The 19,033-nt window shown below is 38.3% G+C and overlaps 3 protein-coding genes across 3 annotated transcripts; all 3 read right to left on the minus strand.

Moving 5' to 3' along the window:
• Positions 1 to 5: 5 nt before the first annotated feature.
• LOC145467842 (epoxide hydrolase 4-like) lies at positions 6 to 7,269 on the minus strand. Its single transcript, XM_081451449.1, has 11 exons — positions 6,034 to 7,269; positions 5,772 to 5,905; positions 5,575 to 5,645; positions 5,077 to 5,155; positions 4,876 to 4,940; positions 4,140 to 4,205; positions 3,482 to 3,533; positions 2,680 to 2,763; positions 2,115 to 2,276; positions 1,182 to 1,255; positions 6 to 728 (listed from the first exon to the last, which is right to left on the minus strand). Exons 1-11 carry the CDS (start codon positions 6,161 to 6,163, stop codon positions 614 to 616), a joined length of 1,032 nt encoding a protein of 343 aa, XP_081307575.1. The 5' UTR covers positions 6,164 to 7,269; the 3' UTR covers positions 6 to 613.
• Positions 7,270 to 7,408: 139 nt separating this feature from the next.
• Positions 7,409 to 13,968, minus strand: LOC145467632 (general transcription factor IIF subunit 1-like). The gene is made up of 10 exons (XM_081451209.1): positions 13,429 to 13,968; positions 12,514 to 12,596; positions 12,190 to 12,259; positions 11,294 to 11,487; positions 10,682 to 10,988; positions 9,695 to 9,788; positions 9,374 to 9,523; positions 8,836 to 9,048; positions 8,190 to 8,339; positions 7,409 to 7,904 (listed from the first exon to the last, which is right to left on the minus strand). Exons 1-10 carry the CDS (start codon positions 13,489 to 13,491, stop codon positions 7,531 to 7,533), a joined length of 1,698 nt encoding a protein of 565 aa, XP_081307335.1. The 5' UTR covers positions 13,492 to 13,968; the 3' UTR covers positions 7,409 to 7,530.
• Positions 13,969 to 14,631: 663 nt separating this feature from the next.
• LOC145467633 (serine/threonine-protein kinase NIM1-like) lies at positions 14,632 to 17,548 on the minus strand. The gene is made up of 3 exons (XM_081451210.1): positions 17,124 to 17,548; positions 16,773 to 17,041; positions 14,632 to 16,473 (listed from the first exon to the last, which is right to left on the minus strand). Exons 1-3 carry the CDS (start codon positions 17,377 to 17,379, stop codon positions 15,706 to 15,708), a joined length of 1,293 nt encoding a protein of 430 aa, XP_081307336.1. The 5' UTR covers positions 17,380 to 17,548; the 3' UTR covers positions 14,632 to 15,705.
• Positions 17,549 to 19,033: the final 1,485 nt, after the last annotated feature.

The following is a 19,033-nucleotide window of genomic DNA, read 5'->3' on the forward strand; positions in this document are numbered from 1 at the left end:
AATTTGCCGACAGTTGAGAGAGAACATAGTTAGTAGACTAACTATGATGAAAGCAAGTGAGAGCCAGAGTTTACATTCTCCTGACAGTTTGCAAGGGTTTAACATGTCTTCAAATGTGCGGATCGTCTACTTATTTTAGTCTGGTTAGCAAATGAAACTCTAGCGAGGATATAAACGGGATTTCAATTCAAAAACACACTTGTTGTTTATAGTTTCTTTATTGTGCTCTTAACAAGGTTACACACACATCACACAGAGAATCAAAAAGAAATATTCTTGCAAACCGCCCCCCCCCCTCCGCCCACATCCCCCTCCCCCCCCCTCCACACTATAGTTCCCTACGACGAACATTTGGAGCAAATATCTCAATTCATGCTGGGTCTACCGATAAGTAGTAGTAATGCTTTTTCCTTAATATGCTTTTTTTTTTTAAACGTGGCAGCACACTAACAAAACGGGCAATAGCGTCTGTGTCAAATCACTGTCTAATTCTACTTTATTTTGGCACAAAAAATTTAATCTACTTTTCTAATTGTCACAAGCACCATTGTGTGACTGCTTTGGGAAATAGCAGCGCTTTAGCTTTTCTGTGTCGCGCAAGTCACAAAGTCATCTAGTCTGGTTTCTTCAGAGATTCACGCGGATATGCGTTTAAGAAATCACGAATGTGCTTATTCACAGTCTGATAGTCGTCCACCTGAACCCAGTGACTTGCTCCCTCGATATATCTGTAAACAAATCACAATGAATTAAATTAGGAAAGTTCTCATTTAAATCGCAGTGTTAGGAATTTGAAGGGAGAATATATCATCTGGTCAATTACTAGCCTCCGAGCAGGCTCACGTTTGGGGAGAAGTGGCGCCTAAATCCAGACTCCTCCCTACCGGATGACTTCACTAGTAGGAGGGACTCAAAGGTGAGCCTACTCACAAGATAGTCAAAGGTTCTTTGTTCTCATCAGCTGTCTGTTTATATAAAGAAACAAGCTATTTTCTAACGTCAGCTACAACAAGAAAAATGTTATGACTGAAAAGTGTCACTGTCCCCTGCACCTTCCATCATTTACCAATCTTGTTTAGTACTTCCCTATGAAACATGTATTGATACACAGCCTGGATTTTACTTTCCTTTTGTTTTGTTTGTTTGTTTATTTGTAGTAAAACGCCAAATGAACGTCTTACTTGATGGTCAAGTCCTCCACATACTGTTCTGTTCCTATCAAGGTTTCTTTCATAAGATAGATATCTCCTGTTCCCTGTGCGAAAGAAGAACAATGGAGTCTAACTCTCTACCCCAGATGGATACCAAACTTTATAATCCATCAAATATTTTCGCTCGCACACGATTGGTTTAAACACGACACGTGACTGAATATCCCCCAGTTAACACTAGGAAATATCTGAGTGATATTCCCCAATTTTCAAAACTGCGTGTGTTGCAAAAAATATTTGAAGAATAATAAACACAATAGCCTTCATTTTGGCCCAAAAATATGAATCACGGATATTTGTCCTTGGACATTATCTGTTCCTCAAAGCTCACAGTTTTCTTTGCACTATGCTCTCAAAAAACTGTTTGCTTCCCTGAACAGATCAGGTCTGCAGACAGATACCAGAGCATGTCTTTGCGCTGAATGGAGGCTATTGTTTATGTAATTTAGAATGAATGATGGAAATGTGGCTTCTGAAACAAGGCAAAATCTGGCCCCTCCATTTTTTAGTTGTGGTTAACTGTTGTAAAATTATCAAAATTTGGTGGAATATCTAGCATCATTCCTTCTTCAGTGATTGGGTGGAATTAGAGGCATGAGCAACTCATAGAAAAGCTATGCAGTAAGCTGAGATTGATTTGCAGATTTATCTTTTGCCTTAGGTTCTTTTCATGTTCAATCATCAATAAAATCAAATATGAATGTGTTATCATTTATCAGAGCAAAAATCAATCTTTCCTGCAGTTCAGTGGGAAGATCTGGACTAATGATTCACTTCTGGTGTGAACTGGGTACAAACTGAGATGGATAGGGATATATAGACATGCATGGGATGGGAAGTGGTTAGTGGTCCCAGACACAATACCCCTGTCCTCTGAACTTGCTGTGGACTGGTGTTACTTACCCAAACCACAAGGGTCGGGGCCTTGATCTTTGTGCGGGTGTGACCTCGAGGCAAATCAGATGACAGTGCTTCCCTGTAATAGTTTATGGGACCGCTACATCCAGACTGACTCAAAGCATACTTGTACGCCTCCACATCTTCTTCAGTAAAGTTATTTGTTTCCTGAATAACAAAGTTAAAGACATTTCTAATAAAGTAAAACCATAAACTTGACACTTCTGAGCAGAATTTTGAGCTTGCGAAACAGAGGTTAAATGGCATATTGCAGGTTAGTTCCATCAGAGACATGACTGAGTGAAAGTTGTCCAAAAGTAGAGGTTCAAGTGCTCAAAAGACAACAACAGGAAAAAAAATCTTGACCTGGTCCTAAAAGAATTAATTTAGTTAATGCTAACAATATTTGCAATGTAAAGCCAAGTGACTGCAGTTAACTAATCTCAGTGGGTCAGCATTACTCCCTTAATCAGCCCATTCTTACTTTTATTAGTCCATAGAAGTTATCATTTCATTTCGTCACCACCTTGTGGTAATGTTGTTACAAAGATATTCGCCAAGACAATCCTACCCCAAAACCTTTACTTAGTGTTTTGTAGTCACCCATCTCTATAATGAACTCTGGCAGGCAAGGCAATTGAAAGAAAAACATGTACTGCAAAAGAGAGAAAGAAGAAATGGATTAGGCAGTACACAAAAACTGACATTTATGTTAGCACAAAACAAACAAACAAACACCTGAGCGCTTAAATTTACTGCTGCGCAATCAAATTAATTTTTGTAAATCATATAAACTCTACAACAGTCCAATGCATTGGTCCAAAATATCAAGGTGCTATTCACAGCAAAGTTTTAACATGTGTAATGCTATGCATTTCTTTCACACAGCTCTTTCTACTGGTTCTGCCTGAGGGTGGTCATGTCGCTATGAAAGCTTCCACAAACTGTTCAGAGTTCACCTTAGTTGGTTAGTAGCACTTGTTGTTAAATTAATGTTAAATTTTTTCCGTCCATTCCTGGGACATATCATGTAGTTTCTAATAAACTTGGATCACTCCTTTTTCATTCAATTAGGTCTAGGCAGCAACTACTCTACGTTTGTTGGTTTTGTTGCCATTGAATATTACTTGCTAACTGATTCTAGCACATGTTTACTTCCCTCAACACATGTGCTACAGAGATGTAACATCTTTTGTGGTCACACAATAATAGGACGTCACACTGCCTAACCTAATGTAAAGCAGTGTTCCCTGATAATGCCAACTGGAACAGCTTGTTAATTAAACAAACACACAGGAGTTGATCATGAAATGGTCTGTTAAGAAACAGGGACATTACCAATAATAAAAACCTGTCTTATTATTCATAATTACCCAGGAAGCAAGGAACTGCTTTTTAGAGGACAGCAAACACTTTCCAAAGCACCTGATGTAACATAAAATCATTATTGTATTACGTCTATTGTAAATGAACATTTGTACGTAAATGTACAATACAAGGACAGTAATAAAATATGGTAAGCCAGACAGAGAGATCTCGTGCAGTAGCTTCTTGTTTTAGCATACATATATATTTGTGTAAATTTTAGGCCTTTCTCAGACTTACCAGTACAGAATGAGCATGGCTAGCGAGAATTACATAACAGGTTTTAATAATTCCATAGTCAAAAATTGGGTATAATTTGTGCCAAGGAAACTGAATGAATTAACAAGCCCCTCAAATGTAAAATAAATGATCTTAAAAGGTCCATAGTGCTTACATCCATATTCCTTACAGTACTGAAAAAGTTCAACAATATGCAAGGCATCTCAGTTGAACAGTTTAACCCCACACCACTGAATACTTGAATTTCCTTGACTAAATTATTTTTAAAGTGAAACTGAGAGTGACTTTAATAGGGTACATCTATGTGTTAGTTATGGGTCTTCAATTTAAGCATGTATGAGAGGTGCTCCCAAGGAACGTTTATGATAAAAAACAGTAAGTAAAGAAATGTTTTATGCTGAAAGTAACACTACAAAGTGCAATTACTTTGGGTGTGGAATGTTGCATACAATCAGCTTGTCCACTAGCTCTGGATATATGTGGGTAACACTCCTGAAATTAACAAGCAGATTTTAATTAAATAATAATACACATGAAAAAATTACTTGATTCTGATTGGCTAAGAGCAGTGCAGTTCAAGTGTAACACCAGTGCAAAAAGTGTAACATCGGTGCAAAAAGTGTAACACCAGTGCAAATTACACATCAAAATTCTGGATTATGATTGACTGAAAGATAATAGGAATTTTTCTAAGAATATGATATCAGGTAAAATGATGACGAAAATTTTGTGTTGAAACTTTGAAAAAAGTTTTCTCAAATAAGAAAAAATGGCTCCAAGAAAGATCTTCCGGCACTTCCTCTGCGCGAATTTTTCCATGTTTATATTATTAATAAGTAATCATACGGTTTTTCTCGTTCAATTTGGAGTTAATTTGCTCTTGTGAGTTTTTAAAAAAGCTGAAATTACACTCGCCGAAGCGGCTCGTGCAATTTCAGCTTTTTGAAAAACTCACTTGTGCAAATTAATTCCAAATTGAACTCGAAACCGTATGATTACCTATACTAATAGCATGATGAAAGATATGTTACTGTCTAGAACTGCTTTTCCTTTCATTAATATTTATGGATATTTAAATTAAGATCCAAACTTTTGTCAACAATGATTCAGAAAACGTCACAGTACTACAAAGAGGACTATTTCTATTCACTAAATCCCTTACCATGCAATACCGCCTCCCCAATCATGGGCCAGCAACACACAGGACTTGTATCCCAGAGCTGCTACCTGCATCACATACAGTACACAGATTAGATGATCAAGACCTGGCTACCTACTCCATGTCACTAGTTTCCATTTCAAAATGTGTCATTAACACTGTGACAGTCAAGTCATGACACTTGGAGTACAAATTCCAACGTACCATTTCTTTGACGTCATTTACCAAGTATGACATCTTGTACTGGTCTCGTCCCTCAGGATGATCACTTTCTCCATATCCCCTATAAAAGAGCCACAAACTCTTAATTACATTCCCAAAGGGTGATTATTTGATGCTCAAAGTACTCTGTTTTTAAAACAACATATTTCTAGTAAGGTGACCATATTATTTTCAAAGTTATTTGCCAAAGGTCTTAACGATAAAAGTCATCCATACTCAGTAAAAGGTTGCACTTTTTTCTGCCATCAATCATTTAAGAAACCTCCAAAGCAAAAGATACACATTTTTATGGGTGCAATAATATTGTGTAAAGTGGCATTCCAAACCACATCCTTTCTCCTTTTGACCCTCCTCTATTACCCCAACACACCCCATGCAACCCCACGTCAGCAAATCCATTTTGAAAACCTTTCCTTGAAGGGAGGTATATATGTTATGTATTTGTCGAAATTTTACAAGTAATACAGAAAACATTATTACCTCATATCCACAGCCACCACCCTGTAGTTATCACTGAAAGCCTTCAACTGATATCGCCAGGAATACCAAAACTACAAAATAATACAGAATAATATGATACTCAAGAAACAATCCAACTTACACACCTCTAATAAGCAGACTAATATCCGAGTGCATACTATTAATGTAAGACACATTGATAAATGACAAAAACACACCTCAGGGAATCCATGTAGGCACAACATCAGTGGCTTGCTTGGATCGCCTTTAGCCACATAATGGATTCGTAAATTAGAAGCTGTTCTTAGGAAGTTGTGTTCTCCAAGCTCAGGGTCGAGAAGGCATGCAGGAGCTGTAGAGTGTAACCCAATAATCAACATTTTAGGCTTATTAAGTCAGACACACACTGTCAAAAATATGTGAAATTTTCAGAACCTCAACTGATTTTCTTGAAATTAAGAGCTCTTAAAATGTGCTTACGGGTTTCTCTTTTCTTAGGCCCCGGCGGAATCCTAAAGTTTCGAATGGTGTGCCATAATAGTCGTAAACAGACTAGTAGACCATAAAATAAAGCAAGACTGTATACAAACAAACTCTGTAGCAGTTGCATCCCCGTACTAATATCGAATAAGCCTCAAACAACAGCTCCGTAGTACAAAGGTGGCCTCTTCCAAATGCAGAGAGTTCAAAGGACGGCCCAAAATTTAATACGTTTGCAAGGTTGCAAGGAAGCCTGGGATCTTAAAATTTCGAATTTGGATCGGACTAACGCGTACGGCAGGAACACAGTGTAGGAAGTTCCACTGACAGGCTCTCAAATTTCGCAAAAACCTTACCATACACTTCCCAGACCTAGGAATAGGCTGTTCACAGCCTCCCTATTTACACACGCGAAAGAAAAAGCGAGTGCGAAGCATGCGGTCAAGCACCCAGTCAAGTCTTCCGTTTTGCGCTGGCGTCCGGTCCTCTCGCGATTATATCCACGCGTTCAACGATCGAATTTAAAAAATACGAGAAAATAGGGGGCTGTGAACAGCCTAACCTAGGAAGTATACATTTGACTTGGGAGAAATAAATTCTACTGGTCGCCGACAATGAGATCATGACGACAAGGCTACTGCGAGTTCACTACAGATTGTTTCTAGGTTTTATTAACACTGCTGCTCTGAAGCGGACCAGTTTACAACACAACTGTACTAGCAATTGGCATTCTACTCACCTGTAAAGCTCTCTAGTATGGTATTAGTTCAGTTCTGGCTCTCTCTCCCCCAACGTTGCGTGACACACACACACACACACACCCAGAGAGAGAGAGCCAGAACTGGACTAGTATGGTAGCGTGTCCCACTCGGCTCGCTGATTTTTTATTTATTTATTATTTTTCTTTGGCTCTGGACTCAACTTGAGAGCCTCTTCACAGGCTGGTAAGCTACATTCCCCACGCGTTGTAAGTTGCCCTTGCTCATCCTCACTGTAACTACAAAAAGAAAGGGTGGGAAGAGGGTATCTCTGCCGAGCAGGATGGCCACATACTTTAGCAAGAGATTCTCTCATTCATGATGCCAGGTCCTCAAACTCTTTATAGAAAGAAAAAAAAAAAAAAAGAAAGAAAAAACTAAGTTCCTGCAACAGTGTTTCTACGGCGCGCAAAGTTAACCTTCACTGAATTCCTAGTGGAAATTTCAATTAAATTGTTTTGTAATCCGTTGCTGTAAAATCTTAGGCACTTATGTTCGTGAGAAAAGGCATTTATGGGTTAAGCAATACAAGAAACAAACTGGAACATTTCCTATATAGTTTTGCAACATCGCGCGTTTAGCAAATTAATAGTTTGCGAAACATTCCTTTGATCTAAAAGAAATCAGTTTGAATCGTGCAAAAATGACCCCATATTGTGTAACGTACTCTTTTAATGACGCCATAAAGCACCTTTATATTTCAATGTTTAGCATTGTTTATTGCCAGTCTCAGTAATAATCAGCTGAGCTGTTTGAGTGACAGGTACAGTTTTCCTTTGATCGTTTTTTGTTCTGGTTGCAGCTTTCTCACAATAGCCGCAATCTTTTTTACAGTCTCGTCATTAGATAGTCCTGTTCTTTTACTCTTGAACTTCTGCAGCAGGTCCTTACTCGTCATGGGCTTCCTTGTTAGGTATCTCTTAACGGCTTCCTCGGTGATCCCCTGAGGGCCTTCCTCGCTACCGGTCGGCGTTGGAGTGCTTGTTCTTGAACCACCTCCTGTCCCCCCCGAAGAAGGTGCGGGGGATACACGGGGCTTTTTAGACGCGGGACTTCCATCTTCCGCTGTGTTTCCTTTTTTGGCTGAGCTTGCTGGGCGCTTCTTGGTTTTAGCTGATAAAAACAAATAACTGTTCTTTTAAAAAAAGAGATTGCCATGTGGAATAAAGGGTAAAATGTACTCACAGGTTGTCGCCGTTGGTTTAAGTAGTAAAGTGAAACCGGCATGCGAGTTTTTGTTGCTAGGCAAGGGTGGCTGGGGAGAGGGTTGGATGTGGGGGGTGTAGAGATGTGGTAAGTAGTTGGTTGCTCCACCCCCTCAATTAACTATGGTTGGTCCTAAACAAGACAGGAATCGATAGACGTGCAGGACGTGAAACATGGTGTAGAATTACTTACAGGGTGTTCCTGGTCGATCTTGACCGAGCTTTTTTGCAGCAGCGGCAATAGTGTTAGCTGCACCGTCCACAGCAGCTGTAGGGGTTGATGATCGGCTGTTGGATGACGTACTTGATCCACTAGCTGACTTCCTCTTCCTTTTCTTATCACCTTTAAAATAATATTAAACGTTAAGGTAAGTATTTTCTCTGTAGTATTTCTTATCACATTTTCAGAAGAAATTAGATGGTGAAAATGACTTGAACTTGTTATGAAGCAGACAAAAGAGAAGCAGCCTTGTGAGAAACCACAGACAACTGTTCCACCTCTCATCAAAATGTTTTAACTCTCGTTCAAAGAATGTGTGTAATGCCAGGCAAATTGTGCTGCAACTAACGCATCGATTTATAAGGGGGCATTTCTAGGATAAAACATGGAGTGTCAACAATCTTGAATAGCTTAATTAAAATGGAGTAGAGAGAAGGACAAAAAACCTCAAGAAACAACATGCCAATTAATTTATACTTGTACGTTTGGCAAGTGATTTTTGAAACGTTTTCACACAAAAAACATCACACGTTGTCAACTTTGTTTTCATGGAGGAGATGAACCACTTTGCTAAGTTGTATTAACTACATGTAACAATAGTACCCAGGCTCTTTCAAACCTTGTAAAAAGAGAGCTGAAGTGCCCTTAATATCATCTTGATCAGGATCTTCCTCCTCCTCGTCCCAGGACTCTCTCCCTTCCTCTCTGTCAAGCATATCTTTTAGTTCCTGTCCTTCACGTGTCAAATCATCTTCCTCTTCACTTGACGTCTCCTCGGCATTTAGATCGTCTTCAGCTTTGGGTTTACTCACTTCAACAGTCTTGACAGCCTCTGTATCAAAACGAACAAGTTTGAGAGTTTTGTAGTACATTAAGATTGCTTCACAACAGCTTGTGATTTCCAGCTTATGAGTGTCTTTATTTGCTGGATCTGACTCCTTGAAAATGCAATAATGCTGCAAGGAGAAAGTGGATGTTTAATTCCGAGTTCTTGAGCTACAAAAATTTATCAGCAATCTGAGACAGTTCCATAACCTGGCTTTGCACAAAAGTTACATGGACTATGTGTTCGAGTCACCTTGACTTCACAGTTTACGTTGAGGGTTGCATTGGCTAACAATTTCATATTTTGTCTAACGAGACTACAATCTACTGACCCTCAGAAGATGAGGAAGTGTCTGACAGATAATCCATTTCCTTAGAATCCAGGTAGCCATCTTCCTCAGATGATGCATCGCTGTCATCTGAACCCTTCTTTTGTTGTCGTTTTTGACCAACTTTATGCTTGTCTTTCTTGCCTCGTTTAGCTGCTTGAAGCAAAACAGACAGGCTCACCATAAAAATATTAACAATAAAATTCAAATGAACTGACACACTGCCCACTATTAGTAGTATGTCTGCTGCTGCTGTCCTGTGCACCATACTAACTTCTAATTACACACGTTGATCCCTCCTAACAGGACTAGAGGAAGTCCTACCTTCCTTGTTTTTGTCACGTCCTTGCCCTTCTTCATCTTCCTCATCATTTTCATCCTCTGACAGAGAATGATCCCTTTCATCATCATGTATGATCTGCAGAAAACAATAAAATCTCTGAGACTCGGTAGTAACCAATCCTAATGCAAATTCCTAGCGACACATTGTCAAATTGCTAAGCTGATTTCTCTCACAGTCAGAGGCTTGTGTCCATTCATTTGGTTAAAAATGATAATCAGAGAAGAGGGATTAGGGATCTGAGCATTAGGACTGTAACATTCAATCAAAATTTCAATTTCTTGCAATTACGACCATCCAGTTTGATTCACAAAGTTTTGACAGCAGATGTCAATTTTCATTTGATTCAAAAATTGCCAATGCCAGACCAGGTTTTCACAACGTAATGTAAAAGATTCCTTGTTCCCAAACTTACAGTGATTGATAAATAAATTGAGTTCCCTTTTGCCTTTTGATCGCCGAATAGAAAGTTAGTGAAGGTACTCCATTTTCACTTTTTAGTGTTGATGCCTGGTGACAATTAACTTGCCTACTTCCTCTACCTCAAGATATCCAAATAACCTGTAGTCAGGAAAATCACCTACCCAACATCACATTTGTGATTGTGCAGTTCCAAAAAATAGCCATACTCCCCCCACAGAAGGGATGGAATTTCCTGGGTGCTGGGGGATTCTGGAAGACCAAAACATTTAAAGAAATGTATGAAGCTTGACTGGAATTTCCAGAAGGGTGGGGAGGTGTTAGAAAAAATCTCTTCCGTGGGGGACGTATGGATATTTTATGGAACTACACATTTTCAACAAGATGTCAATGTCACTGAAGGCCTACACTTCATCTCTTTTTTGCATGTAGTGTGAAGTAAGAGAAATTTGCATTTATCAGTCAAAAAATTGGTATTGGAAAGGCCATAATTGAAATAATAATGGAATCAAAAAGTAAATGAATTATTACACCCCACCCTTGTTTCTCACCAGGTTTCCTGTCCTACTGGCTGCTTTAACAGTTTTATCCAGCATGTTCTTCTCATCTCCTTCTTCCGAGTCCTCCTTGTTGTCCATTAATCGTTTCTTGACCATCAGAGAAAAATAATTCACTGTCCTCTCACGGCGACCAAATTCTTCCTCAGCCTCGTCTGCTGTTAGAGTTTGATATTTGATGTCGGCAGTGAAGTTGTACCAGTTATTGACTGGGACAGCTTCAAATGCTCCATCCTCACACTGAGTCAGTATGTAATAAGATGAATTCTCATTGATTCCTGCTTCCTTTCGACCAGTAAACCTGTAATTAATAATACAAGCTTAAAAATATGAATTTGTTACAGAGTAACAGAGAAAAAATCCAATTTGTCATAAACATTTCATTATCAAATGGAAAAAATTATTTATCAGAAATTCACATTAAAAACCATTGACTGAATGAGCAGATCTTCAAGATTAAAAAGGTCATGATTACATACACCTAACACTGCAAAATGAAATTGCTGGATAATAATTATTAGAGATAATAATTGAAAATGGTAATATGATCATTGTGTTTATCCAGAGAGAACTATGTTCCTATAACAGTTCAACTAGTTCAACTACCTTCTCCCACTTTTGCCACCAAGCTTCAAATTCCATGGTTCCGCCTCAGGATCCTTGGGTTTTGGAACAAACCCACGGCGCTTTTTACGTGCCTCTTCACGTCTTTCTCGACCAAATTCACTACCAGCACCAAAAGCAGGAAGATTTTCACTTTCTTTTTCTTCTACTGCTTCTGTTTGACGGGACATCTGGGCCTTAAAGGAAAGATAAATAAATAAATAAATAAATATACATTTATATAGCGCCATTTTCCACTAATTGTCCATGGCGCTTTACAATACTTTAAAATAAAAATCCTAATTCTTTAAAAACCTAAAATCCTAAATCCTAAAAGTTAAAATCCTAAGAATTAAATACGCTATATAATACAATTAGGCTACAAATAAAAAGTAAAAACTACAAATCAAATGCACGCTTAAAAAGATAAGTCTTAAGATTAGCCTTAAAAACTGCCTCTGATGATGAAAGTCTGATCTGGAGGGGTAGTTTATTCCAGAGCCTTGGTGCCGCCACGGAAAAAGCCCTTAGATCATAATATTCAAACTATAGAGTAAAATAAAAAAATATCAATAACAATTATTATAATCTAGCAATTTTATCACTTGCAGGTGATTGGTCTTGAATATTCCCTTGCTAAAAGTGGTGAATATTCGAGTGATATTGCCCAATCATAACGCCTGTGTCACAAAAAACATTTGGTAGGATAATGAATACAATAGCATATTTGCTATTTCGCTTAACGGAACAGATAACATCCAAAGACAAATATCTGTGCATATTTTTGTGCCAGATAGAGGTTACTGTAACTTTATTACATCACTAAAAGCTCACAACAGAGTTGGCAACTAAAACCGACATATGATTCAATGTTCAACTTCCTTAGTGCAACAATGTACCTTTGAGATTGATGAGAAGTCTACTTTTGTGCTCTGGAAACGCATCACAGAATATTTTTTTGCCAAATTCCTTAGAAACCAAAACAAGTATAATAATTAGTAGAGGCAAACTAAAAATATCTGAAAAAGTAATAATAGCATTGTGTCATGATGTTTTGGTTATCCAGAATAATCAAGAAAAAGTATAGTGCTATTAAACAAAGCTAATTGTTATGGCTGATAATACTAGATACCAAGACTTTGATTATCCCTTTGGCAAAGGGTTCACTTGTTTGGGTTCAAGTTTTTCCATGGAAGACAGAAAAGATCAGTTAAGTTTCCTACCTTGGTACTCGCACCTTGTACATGTTGCTGTTGACCGAACCTGCTATAGATCCTGACCCTGAAGACTGTGGCATACCTCCCACCTGATTTAATATAGAGCAAATAAGCCACAAATTTCACATAACCTTCTATAGCCACACGATGCTGCATTAAGTCCAAACTTTTAATAATTTTAACCATAACAGGACACCACATGCTAGAAAAGATCAGCTCATAGTCATCATTAACCCAGATGCCCAAAGCTAAAAAAAATGGGCTCATGTGTACTAAAGGCGTCCACGGTTGAGTGTCAATCGATACCCTCAATCAATACCCTTGATCAACCCTCAGTCAATGCACACTCCAACAACACCTCAGTTGACATTCAATCAACACTCCATTGACATCTCAGTCGACAATCAACAAATTTTTGATCGTTACATATGAGTCAGTCCACACTTGGCTGACTATCCACTGACCGTTTATCAAGTGTTGATCAAGTGTCGATTGAGTATCGATCGAATATCAATTGGGATGTTGATCAAGTACCGATTGAGATACTGATTGAGAGCATTGATACACACTCACCCGTGGATGCCTTTAGTACACATGATCCAGAAAATGTACATCAAGACAAAGAATGTTTAGGGCTTGGTTAGTCAGCAGCTGGTACAAACATTTGAAAATATTAATTTCCTTAGATCAGAATACAATCACAATCACTAAATATAGGCTAACATGAACGATCTACAAAGTTCCACATTGCTACTAAGCCTATAAGATTATAGATTAATCTAGGTAAAGTAGATGTAGACTATAATATGAAAAAACAGAAACTGAATTTATACAATATTCAAGCTTAATAAGAAACTTTTAGCAAGTAAGTCAATAGTTAGGCTTGAGCATAGCCATAAAGATTTTAGCAAGCGTTTTTACCTTTTGTTGAAGGATTGTCTTTGCTGTCGCTTGTACTGGCGACACGGTTATTTGTTTCTCCATTATATTTTTTAACCAAAGTGGCAAACAGATGAAAAGAAAATGAAAATGGAGTAGACACGAAGGTGCGACACACGAAATATAATCGATAATTATAACGGAGTCGACATCAGACAGGCGCCATGTTGAATTCTTGGTAACCTCTCCAAAAGGATTGCTACTTTGCAACCACGTCAGAAAGAGAGAGCGAGGAGCCTGGGGCGAGGAGGTGCAGAAAGGGGAGGGGGGTCAGGGAAAAATAGTGGACAAGAAGTTTTGAGTTTTCATAGACTCAGAAGGCAAGTTTTTTTTCTTCATACTATTGTTTATTTTTTTCCATTATTCTTGCTTAATTGTGTATGTAAAGAGTCTGGAGTATACAGAGCAATCTGCTAGCAGCTGTTTTCAACCCGCCACTTTTGAACAAAATTATGCCATTAAGTTCTGAGAAGTTTACGGATGGAAAACTGTAAGAAATACATGCTGCTCCCTGCTGATCATCCTCCCATATCCTTTTTTAAAAATTTATATTGTTTATACATATGCAATTAATTTTTTTCAATATACTGATTATATGTTTTTTGTTTATTGTTGTTGTTTTTCAATTTTCTTCTGGAGTCAGAAGTTCAAAGCATGACCATCATAATCAGGATTTAAGTCACTGATTGGTATGAAATATTTTGATTTTTATCTCAGTTTGGTGGTTTTCACTTAACACAGCTGAGCCCACTATCTTGAACTTTCAAGGGAATGAAAGATAGTTCCAGATAGTGCTGATACTAAATTACTGAAAAAAATATCCGGGGAGCTTAATTTGAGGTATCCGAGTTTGATATAACAATTATCTGTATTTTGAAAAGTTACCATATCCCATACAAGTCTGTTTGTGCAAGTCACAGAGTATCCGCTAGCATTCAGTCAACATCAGTTGATTGTGGAACAAAATGCAAAAAGATGAAGAAAAAGAATTGTAAGTCATGAGCTGGGAAAAATTTATATGGATAATTGGTTAACTTGCTGCTTTGATAAACAATCATATGACCTGAAGCCTTCGCATTTCATGGAAAGTTAAGCAACATCTTTTTTTATAAAAAATATTTTTATTTTCCTTTTCACACCAGTAAGATGCTGGACTTAAATAAAGTTAATGCAAACTTGCATCGCAAAAATATGTTCCAGTCTTCGAGAAATTCAATATCTACAAATCTTTTCATGTCATTTTCTATGTCCCAAATCACTCTTATTCGCAAAGCTTGTTTCAAATGTCTCCATTAATTTAAAACTCATAAATTTGTCAAACATGCTTTTGCATTTATGTGGATTTTTCATCGATAACAATGATAATTTCATTGCCTCAGGCGAAAAAAATTGAACTAGGAACATGTCTGCTAAAGACGTCAATGATGTTATGCAAGTTCACTCTTCCGTAAACATCATTCAGAAAATGAGGTACATTATTCATCAAATTGCAACATTGTCAATATTTAAGAATGCTGATTGGAGATGGGTTGTGTTAATAAATAATTAACTCAGCTTTCTATGGATATTGACACCTGATTGGTCATGTAATAAACCAATATTTCTGCAAAAATTAAACAACTTGACCATGACTGTGAGGCAATAAACGGAACTTGAACAATATTAGGAGAACATTTCAATTAAATATTCTGAAAGGGCTTGAGAATGTTAATTTGATATAGGCTAGTGTCACTCGCAAATCTGGAGCCTGACAAGACAAAATTCATCAAGTTGAACATTCTGATGACAGATGAAATTCCCAATAATTGATTGGTTATTTCAACTGACGGTTTACGAAGTTTTGCAATGTATATTATAAAATCACTCTCATGCAAAATATATTACAGTGATCGGTTTCTGGTCACAACCCAGCAACGTATTGCCAAACAAATAATTTATGTATGTATGTTTGCATGTCTCAATTTCCTCAACGAGAGCCTCGCGTATGATATGTTTATATACAAATTTTTGAGACAAAATGTGTAAAAACTATATGCAAATATTACTCAAGTGTTAACAGATGCTAAAGAATTAAACCACGAACCTGCATGGAAAGCATTCAAATACTTACCGTACGAACCTTTCAAATCTGTTTTTCAGCAATAAAAAAATGTTTCGAAGTTCTCGCAAAAAATAAATTGAAATTGGCACGTTCAAAATTAAAATCACTTTTTGAAACTTTTAACGAAGTTTATAACAAAAATAACTATTTCACAGAGATTATAGAATGATGCAGAATTTTGACTTGGGTTGCGTCTTAGCTCCTCTTTCGTTGCTTTCAGTCTTGTGTGGTCGAGAATCCACCATCAGGTGGTTATTGTTGCTGTAAGTGCTGAGTGTAGACGTTTTCCGGATAAGGTCTAATTTCTTTCTCGTAATTCGATGAAGGACTACCCTGTAGGTTCCTGTTATACTGTCCCTTGAATCTCTACATTTCGCAAAATGTTCCGACGAAATTCCAAGTTCTTTCATCGTGTTCAAGGCATCTCGTTCGTCTTCAGACAACTCCGTACTCTCCGTACCGGAAGGACAGAGACTGTACTTTGTATCAGGCCGTGGAAACACTTCGCTTTCAAGCCAAGCGGAGTGTTTGATCTCCTCCATTGTAAACCTATCTGTAGGAACAGGTCTCAGAATGTTCCGTAAAAGGAACCGACAGCGATCGGTCAAAAACTCTGGCAAATAATAAGTTCCATCAAGAATACACTTCTTTAGCTTGCCTACTGTCTCGGCACGGAATGGCATTACGCCAGTGACCATGAAATAAAGTAGTATTCCTAAAGCCCAAATATCCACATACACTCCGATGTAGTGTTCATCCTTAAACAATTCCGGGGCGGCATATGGTGGTGAACCACAAAAAGTATTAAGTGTGCTGTCCTTAGTTGACAATGTACTAAACCCGAAATCTCCAACCTTCACTAAATTCGGACCCGCAATGAACACATTCTCTGCTTTGAGGTCGCGATGAATTATGTTGTTGTCATGCTGAAATTCAGGAAATGAAACATCATAAGCAACGTTGCAAGTAAAATCGACCTTCATTATTTTACATTGTTAAAATCTGTATAGTGTACCAGTTGTTCAATCCCCAAACAAGAACGATCGGTCTTAAGACGTTCTAGCTTACAAAATGAAAGCTTACCTTACGTCTTAACGCTAAATACTTATTTAGCAGGAAACGATGTCGAGTAGCCATACACTCTGTTGGCGCTCTAAAGCTTGTTACATCAAGTGTTGAATGCTTTTATATCATTAAGGAAAAAAATCCCGTTTTGCCTACTTACCATATGTTCTACTGCGGATGCTACTTGGGCATAAATTCGACGAGCTGTTCGCTCGTGCAATTTTCCCTCGTTCGAAATTCGAGCGAACAATTCGCCACCAGGCGCGTATTCCATCACGATGTGCAGCTTGGAAAGCGTTTCGATCACTTCATAAAGTCTGATTATATTGGGATGATGGAGTTTCTCCATCGAAGAAATTTCCCTAGATAGCAATCGTTGCGTTTTCTGATCCAACTTTGTCTTGTCCAAGATCTTGATAGCAACTTTGTCTGCAAGTAAAGGTAGCATGTAAGTTCACGCTAAGTGACGCAGGCCGCCATGCAATAATTCTCGATCGCCTAACATTCTTACCTCTTGTAAGTGAATGTATTCCCATTTTAACCTGGCAAAAGTTCCCACTACCCAATTCTCCTCGAATGCGATAAAATCCAATTCGTTTGCCGAGAGTTATTTCCTTGATATAGCGTTCGTCGTGAGATAAATCGTACGTCAAGCGTTCGAAAGGTGTCAGACTCTTTTCTCGATGTTGTTGTTCGATGTGTTTGCGTTCTGCTTCTCCTTCACGTTCCCGTGAGGAAGAATCAGCCATGTTGTTAGACACCGTCATGGTTCTGAAAGGTTTAGGGCCGCCATGGCGAGAGTGACTGATCAATGAAGAGCGGGCGGCCAGTGCACTCTGTTGTGACGGCGAACAAAGGCTACGAAGTCCCGGCTGTTACTATGGAAACCTCTGATCAATTCACTGATTAATTTCTTTGTGTTCGTCTTAGTCGATTGTCTCCTAGCGATGCGTCGTACTGTTTTTATTTTCCCAAGACAAAAACAGATTTTTATCTTTCTTTCGATGAGATAAACAAAATATTCAAGTGGATTAAGCAAAAATACCATAAATCGTTTAGTTAGGCTCAACTATCGGAGAAAATTGTTTTAAAAAGTAGAGATTATGTTTAGCTACAAAACAAACTTCTTGAAACTTCGATCTTCACTCTAGGTTGTCAGCTCCAGAGATCATGACCTACATTGTTGCCTATAAGTTGCTTTCTTTCAAACCAATTTAATAAGTTAACTATTAACACTTTATTGAAAGCTTAATTATAAATAGTTTGCTGACGATTCTCGTGCCCAGATGAAGGCTGTAATTAAAGAAACGAACTTGTACTTAATTTTGAATTCTTGCTGATTCCGTGCGGATCAAAGAAAGTGACGTCTGAAATCTGTGATCAAAAGAATCCGAAATTAAAATTTTACACGCCATGTAGTGCAACCAACCAAACACGTTGCCGTTGATAACCGGACTTAAATTCTTGGCATTTAAGTATTAAAAGTTATTGCCCGTTAGTCATCCATTTAATTTGGTAACAAAATGATCTTAAGTTGTAGGGAGGGTATATAAATGTTATAACATTTTTTTAAGTCTAAGTTCTGTATTTCGTGTGTTATTTGAGTTCAGTTCTTCATGTGTCTGCAGGGACGGCGGAGCCGGGGGTACTGGGGGGGGGGATCATTAGGCCCCCAATTTCAAGCAAAAACTACACAAAATAATAATTTTATAAATATATCCAGACTCTGTAAGCCCCCCCCCCCCCCCCCGCACCCTCCCAATTACGCTCTGCCATCCCTGGTTTGTCCTGTTCACCGCTGATCATGAATTTCGTCATAACATTGTCAAAGTAGCTGTGAGTCCACGAAGCGAAAGCCGAGTGGCTCCGCAGACTACTTTGACATTCATTGTCAATAACAGGACAGATGCATGAAAAACTGGCGTTAATTCGTTTTTTTACGTTAAGAAATTGTCAAATTGTCCTCTCTCGCTCGTTGACGCATCGCATAAATTCATGTGTCTCTCCGCTTATTGACAATGAAATTAAGCCAATGAGCCCGCGAGAATTTCTGCAGTTATCGCAAAACTAACAATTGCGGTGACAAAGTGCAACGCAATCGTAATCCAGTCTGTATCGAGATTTTTTGGGACAGATTTGTTCACCGATTTGGCCTCCCCACAGCAGGGGCAAATTACGTCATACGTGCCTGTACGCAGTCACGTGAACAGCTCCAGATTCGATGCAAGTGTTCAAAGCTGCAGTCTGGCACTAACTGCAAACTTTGGTGCTGTGATTTTCGGTAATAGGTGGCTCAACCCTCGTCATCAAGAGTGCAGCTCAGCGACGGAAAATTTCCATAATTGTGGTCCGAAAACAAATTTTTCGGGACGTGTAGCTTGGCTAATGGCCAGGATATGTGGTTAGAAGAGTTTCCGAGTT

Source organism: Orbicella franksi, chromosome 14 (genome assembly GCF_964199315.1).
Source record: "Orbicella franksi chromosome 14, jaOrbFran1.1, whole genome shotgun sequence".
NCBI lineage: Eukaryota > Metazoa > Cnidaria > Anthozoa > Scleractinia > Merulinidae > Orbicella > Orbicella franksi.

Excerpts from the sequence above, each read along its gene's own strand:
- LOC145467842 (XM_081451449.1), bottom strand. The coding sequence starts at position 6,163 with ATGCAACTGCTACAGAGTTTGTTTGTATACAGTCTTGCTTTATTTTAT. Across the intron at positions 4,941-5,076 it reads TAAATGACGTCAAAGAAATG|GTAGCAGCTCTGGGATACAA; the intron begins GTACGTTGGAAT and ends TATGTGATGCAG. Across the intron at positions 4,206-4,875 it reads TGGGGAGGCGGTATTGCATG|GAGTGTTACCCACATATATC; the intron begins GTAAGGGATTTA and ends TGTTAATTTCAG.
- LOC145467632 (XM_081451209.1), bottom strand. The coding sequence starts at position 13,491 with ATGGAGAAACAAATAACCGTGTCGCCAGTACAAGCGACAGCAAAGACA. Across the intron at positions 11,488-12,189 it reads ACTTCTCATCAATCTCAAAG|GCCCAGATGTCCCGTCAAAC; the intron begins GTACATTGTTGC and ends CTTTCCTTTAAG. Across the intron at positions 8,340-8,835 it reads TTCAGCTCTCTTTTTACAAG|GTGATAAGAAAAGGAAGAGG; the intron begins GTTTGAAAGAGC and ends ATTATTTTAAAG.
- LOC145467633 (XM_081451210.1), bottom strand. The coding sequence starts at position 17,379 with ATGACGGTGTCTAACAACATGGCTGATTCTTCCTCACGGGAACGTGAA. Across the intron at positions 17,042-17,123 it reads AATACATTCACTTACAAGAG|ACAAAGTTGCTATCAAGATC; the intron begins GTAAGAATGTTA and ends CTTTACTTGCAG. Across the intron at positions 16,474-16,772 it reads CATCCGCAGTAGAACATATG|CATGACAACAACATAATTCA; the intron begins GTAAGTAGGCAA and ends CCTGAATTTCAG.